Source organism: Oryza sativa, chromosome 2, assembly GCF_034140825.1.
Source record: "Oryza sativa Japonica Group chromosome 2, ASM3414082v1".
Classification (NCBI taxonomy): domain Eukaryota; kingdom Viridiplantae; phylum Streptophyta; class Magnoliopsida; order Poales; family Poaceae; genus Oryza; species Oryza sativa.
Window position 1 is genome coordinate 2,372,501 of NC_089036.1, and position 6,528 is coordinate 2,379,028.

The 6,528-nt window shown below is 47.1% G+C and overlaps 1 protein-coding gene across 1 annotated transcript; it reads left to right on the top strand.

The window, feature by feature from the left end:
• The first annotated feature begins 4,592 nt into the window (after nucleotides 1–4,592).
• On the top strand, nucleotides 4,593–6,528 carry LOC4328273 (uncharacterized). Its single transcript, XM_015768332.3, has one exon. It carries the CDS (start codon nucleotides 5,212–5,214, stop codon nucleotides 6,253–6,255), a length of 1,044 nt encoding a protein of 347 aa, XP_015623818.1. The 5' UTR covers nucleotides 4,593–5,211; the 3' UTR covers nucleotides 6,256–6,528.

Genomic DNA, 6,528 nt, shown 5'->3' on the forward strand with positions numbered 1-6,528 from the left:
GCCGATGCCAGCTGATAGCGATAGGGTTCTGAGCTATCGGCTATATGTACAATGTAGATAATGATATGAAGGCAATCGGCTGATGATAATATAATATAGCAATATAATCTAGTCCAATAGAAACCAATCGGCTAGCAATGATATAGTAGAACAAGTATTGATCCGAAGGTTAAAGCATACATCGGCTGGAGGTCCGATGTCATAAAATCCACAAGATTAGATTAAACAGTAAAATCTTTGTTGCGATCGGCTAAATCCAATATGTATACAATCCTTATAAACCGATGCAATGTCCAGATAACTCATCAGCTGAAACCCCGATGAAACCATTATTGGCAGTCAAAAAGCAGGCTAGAGATTATGGTTCTAAGCACGACTTAGTAGATCAAACTTAACTGATGCAGCACTAAGTATGAAAAGAAACACAATATCTAGACAATCAAGCCTGTCGGTGACATGGGACCGGGAGTATCATGACTTAGAGACTTGAGGCAGACACGATCACCCACGTGGCCTAACCCCCTCGGGGGGGTCGGGCCCGAGGGTGATACGGCCGCTCTTCTCTTTGTCTCCCCGAGGGGTCGGACCGCTCCCGTTTCGGCCCCGAGGGCTGGGGTGCCCCGACCCCTTGTGGATTTTACGCCGCGTGTATGGGTTAGGTGAGCGCAGCGGCGCTCACCTAACCGCATTTATTGCGGTTTGGATGAGCGCGTCACGCCGCATGTAACGCAGTGCAGCGCGCTCGTTCATCCGGTCTGTGATCAGTCACAGACCGGTCAAATCGTGGGTTAGGTGGCGACAGGCGGTCTGACGCACGCCTCGCCCCATCCCGTCAGGACGAGAGCCTCCAAGCACTCGTCCCTAGCTGGAGCCGGCGTGTTAGCTCCTGGAGATGGCACGTTGGTTCCGGTCAGATATATGCCAGGCTTCATCCTAACCATTACAGGCAAGATATTGTATGAAGAAGGGCGAACATGCAGATTGTTAAACTGACACGTGGTGGACAAGAATGACCGATTTGTGACCGGTCTGACAATGGTCATGTCGTCAGCAGACAGCCATGTTCCCACGTCGCGCCTGCTTCCGGTGGAAGTGGAGGTAGGTATGGGCCGTCCCATCAGAAGGTCATTCGGACGGCAGCCATACAGATCTCCGTCCATTAATGAAGAAAAGTCAAGTTGGAGGGAAGAGAGGATAAGTCCCCACAAAAAAGAGAGAGATGGTGCATGTGGTATCCCCTTGAGGTATAAAAGGAGGACCTTGCCCACTTAGAAGGGGGGGGATGATTTTTAGGAGAAAAAAGGATCCCGGAACGATCGGGGGCTGGCTCGCACTTTGTAGCTTCTTCATACACAGATCCACCAAAACACAGGAGTAGGGTATTACGCTTCTCAGCGGCCCGAACCTGTATACATCGCCCGTGTCTTGTGTGTTTTCACTCTCGCGAACCTTCCACACTCAGACCAGGAGCTTAGAATCTCACCCAGGGCCCCCGGCCGAACCGGCAAAGGGGGGCCTGCGCGGTCTCCCGGTGAGGAGCCCCACGCTCCGTCAAAGCCGTTGACTGATTTTCAGGGTGGTAGATGCCTAGGCTAATCTAATCTAGCAGGCGATTTAGCCGATACCGGTAGAAACCCTAAAGCGAGAGACGGCCGATAGAGCTAAATTGAGATGCTAGGACTAGATTAACATAGACATATGATAAATAGCCAGGCAAATATATTATCCAAACCAGAGTAATCCAGGAGGTCAAATGTATTGATGTAGCCTTGAACGACACCGACGTAGACGATACAATTGCCTGGACCGGTAGAACATTGGACTTATCCATTCGCCAGAGATCGAAGACGATGCAGCCCCGCGTCGAGTGCCAAGTTCCGCCGGAACGTAAAAACAAAAGTAGAAGTAAAAAGGGTGGCGATGCGCCGAATTGTATTGATCGTGAAGATAATTACATAGACCCCGGGTGTACATATTTATACCCATGGGTTGATACAAGTCCTTGTCGGACAAGAAAGAAACTATCCTAAAGATAAAAAGAAAAGATAAAGTCCTTATCGGACACTAAACACACTTTCCTAAAGATAAAAGGAAACTAACAAACTATGCCTAATTAATAGATAAACTGCCATGCCGCATCCTTCTTGAACTCGAACTCTTCTAGATAAGCTTCCTTTGATTGATCTGACTCCACCAAGAACACGACAGCATGGCAACTTGATGACTCCCATCGGCTGTTTCCTCCAATCGGCTGATTCCAATACTCTAAAGCCGATATTGACTCTAAGCTGATGATAACTTCGGGCTTTACCAAATTTTACTGTTAACACTACTATTATCATATTAAACTCTTGCATCAATGTGCGAAGTTTCATCTAGTTAACAATAAGGATTTGTGTTGAGTTTGTGCAATCATTGAGTGCTAGAGTGAAGAAGAAGATAAATTAGGCATGAGAAGTGTGTATTTTGAGCCTACTTATATGTGAATATATATTAAAAATAGTAATAATGCAAATAAGTATTTTATATATATATATATATATATATATATATATATATATATATATATATATATATATATATATATATATATATATATATATATATATATATATATATATATTCTCAAAACATATGGTTTAAAACAAATTAAGACACTTGGAGTTTTTTTTTGTTTACGCATGCTCTAAAACATACTCCCTCCATTTCATCTTATAAGTCGTTTGACTTTTTCCTAATCAAACTTTGTTAAGTTCGATCAAGTTTATAAAAAAATTAGCAACATATAAAATAGCAAATTAGTTTAATTAAATCTAACATGTAATAAATTTTCATAATATGTTTGTTCTGTGTTGAAAATATTAATATGTTTTTCTATAAACTTGATCAAATTTGAAGAAATTTGACTAGGAAAAAAGTTAAACGAAAGAGCAGTTTTCTTGTGAAATTTGCTAAAATAGGATTATTAAAATTCATTCGTAGATCTGTAGGAGCTGAATCGCTGGCTTGATTGATCGGCGATGATTTGTTGACATGGTGTTTGATGAGTTATGAATACAGTCGCGACCGCCACTACTACACGCTGCGCAACATCGTCGACATGTCCCGGGTCTTCCACCCGTGCCCCTCACCAGCGTCGGCGGCTACTGGCGGAGCGCATGACGTGATGGAGTATGGTAGCCTGCCTCGGCATACCATGAGCTTCTGCCCTGCCTCCCTCTCCAGGTGGTTTGGCGGCACGGAGCGGATGAGGTTCGTGCTCCTCGGCGGCAACCACAACATGGTGGTCACCGCTGACCAGAGTAGCCGCACCGTCCTCTATGACCTCGGCAAGTACGCCATTCGCACCCTGTCTGCCTTCGTCTTCCCGACCTATCTCAGGGCTTCGGATTCGCTTGACTCCATCACCGCCAGCATCTCGGCGACGACCTCTACATCCTTCGATACAACCCGGTCGCTGGTGGTTGCTACCATGGGCTCATCTACGGCGGCGACGAGGAATGGCGCTGTTGTGGTCTCTCGCCGCCTTCCTTTCGACCTGATTCCTACGCTGTGGTCGGCGACACAGACATATTTTTTTTCGTGAACACGCAAAAGCTTTGCACATTAATGTATTAGGAAAAGAGTAGCATACATCGGTAACACGTCAAGGCGATTACAAAGAGGTAGGAAGGTACAATATGGTGCTGGAGAGCTACCTAAACTCAGTGTGACTCCTAAGAGGAATGTGAGAGAAACGAAGCTAAGCTATGTGACTGACAGCCTCCCAATAGGATTGGTCGTTGCCTCAACCCATAGTCGCCCTTCTTGCATAATCCGCTTCACCATCGTTGGCACTGTGATAGAACACCGTCAAAAACACGACATTGCTTTCTAACCACACCGTCAAAAACACGACATTGCTTTCTAACCACAAGTGCCAGACAACCAGGAGGATAAAGGTGTTGAAAACCTTTTAGAATTATATAATTTACTTGTTTTTTTTATATTACATTATGGGACATACGAGTACTATTGTTTTACTTGGAAATATTATCCATAGCCAAAATAGCCCTGGCTAAATCACATGCCGTCCCCCTTCCTCCCTTCCCACCCGCCGTGCTCCCCGGACGCCGCCGCACTTGTTAGGAATCAAGGGAACTCACGCGAACACAGTGGACACAAATCACACTTACACGTGAAGAGCACAAGAAAGAAGAACACAGCACATTGAGTATTTTGTGGCACAAGCACGCAACTAGTGCCTTTTCTCTTGCTAATTTTATTCACACTTAAACAAATGATTACAATGAGCAGCTATTTATAACCCTCGCATACTACTAATCGCATATACACACACGAAGCTGGTTGTTCCGATTCTCAAGCTACACACGACGCCCACGTCCGGTTTACTTGGTCACAACTCCACAAGTATCGCAACTGCTTGACTCAGTCCGCATCTCCACTACTGAGTCCTCGCCGACGTCGTTGCTCACACCAACCAACTAACCTGCAACTAACTAATACATGCAAGACTAATTCACCACATAATCCTGAGACTAATCCTAATCTGCACGCACGCACTACTTGGCTGGCAATCTACTTTAAGCACTCCACCACATTTTGTGCTTCACGGGAGATTAGCTCTATAATGCCACAACCACTAATGTGTGCAGCTGACAACTTAATTAGTCTACTCCTACAACTAAATGTGATGCCATGCAACAAAATAAACATGATCACCTAGTACAACAAGATTATTTCTAACAGCACTCATCCCCTTCCTTATCTGCCGCCACACCAGAGCTGGGTTCGTAGGCAGCCAACTCCGCCGCGCCGCACCCCTCTACTCCATCTTCCTCCGCGCCATCCCCTTCCCGTCGTCTTTCCGCCGCCGGCGACTCTCCGATTCGCTCGCGGCCGGAGTAGCGGTTCGGCGGCTCCCTCCCTCCCTCTCTACTAAGGTGAGATTTGCAACGAGAAAGATCGTTTGGCTTCGCTAGGCTCCTTCCTGCCTCCGATGGGATATATTTTTTTTTATTCGCTCCGATGGGAAGTTTTAGTCCAAAACGAACACAAATAAATGCAACCGGTGGTCTATCTCTAACCCTAACCCAAATATGCGGGAGACACCGATCTAGATAGATCTCCCAACAGTTGTTCGTGGTGGGGGAGAAGAAGAGCTAGGGCAATCCAATCAATCTTTAGTAAGATTCCTTAATTTGGGGGGCGATGAGTATTCGTCGGTTTGTTTATCTGGTGTTGGAGGAGTTTGCTCCCCGCCGCAGCAACTACACACTGCGCAACATAGACATGGAGCGCTTCTTCCTGCCACGTCCATCCCCGGTGCCATTCGTGGCGTCAGGCACCGACGCGGCGGAGTATGCGAGCCTGCCTTGCCCAGCCATGACCTTCTACCCTCCATTCTCCAAGTTGCCTGGGAAACAGCAGATGGAATTCTTGCTCCTTGGAGGCAATCATAACATGGTGGTCGCCGCCGACCAGACTTGCCGCACTGTCCTCTATGACCCCGGCGAGCACGCCGTCCGCACCTTGCCCGCCCTTCCCTACCAACTGGAATTGCCTACTGCTTCCGTCACTGTTGGGGACGACCTCTATATCCTTGACCATGTTGAGGTCGGAAACGTCCCCTGCTTCCATGGGCTCATTTACGAGGATAGATTAAATGAGGACTGGTGCTGCTGCGCTCTCCCGCCGCCGCCGCCACTGCTGTCCCACAAGTCTGACTTCCAAGTCGACTCCTATGCGGTGGTTGGTGACACGGACATCTGGATATCCACGCACGATAGTGGCATCTATTGCTTCAACACAGTGAGCCATGTGTGGAGCACAGTGGCCACCGGCTGGACCCTGCCATTTGTTGGTCTCGCCGAGTATTGCCAGGAGCACGGCCTTTGGTTTGGCCTCTCACACACTAGAGACAGGAGGAGCTTGGTCCTCTCCGCTTTGGACCTTGATAGCAGCCATCTGCCAGTGCTTCTCAGCCTTCCTCTGGAGTTCACGCCACCCGATGCCCTCAAGCTTGTCAGCTCATACCTTGTGAACCTAGGCTCTGCCAAGTTCTGCATCGCCAGGTTATTCCAGACTGATGAGGACCAGCGTGATGGCGAGGAGCTGTTTGCAGTGTTGACCGCCGTCGAGGTGGAACGCTGCGATGACGACGATGCTGGTGCCAATGGTGGAGGGCTCCGCATGCTGAAGCACAGGTCTGAGATGTACAAGCTCACCAGTGAAATGATGTATTGGGTGCTTTAGTCGTGTGGGACTTTAGTTATTGCCAAGGGCCTCAAATTACTGAACCAAAGCAATGATTTGAGGCCCTACTTTACTCTTCCTGAGCTAGATCAGGAAGGATAAAGGTTTTGTCATGTTCAATAGCAGGTCTGCTGTATCGACACAATAATACGATAAAATGGTTTTAAAGGGAATCATATGAATATGTGTCCGATCTTTTGAGTTGTGTCGTTGTTGTTATTTGTAATCATTTTGTGATCAGATATGGCAATAAATTTATTTCGTTTCAGTCAA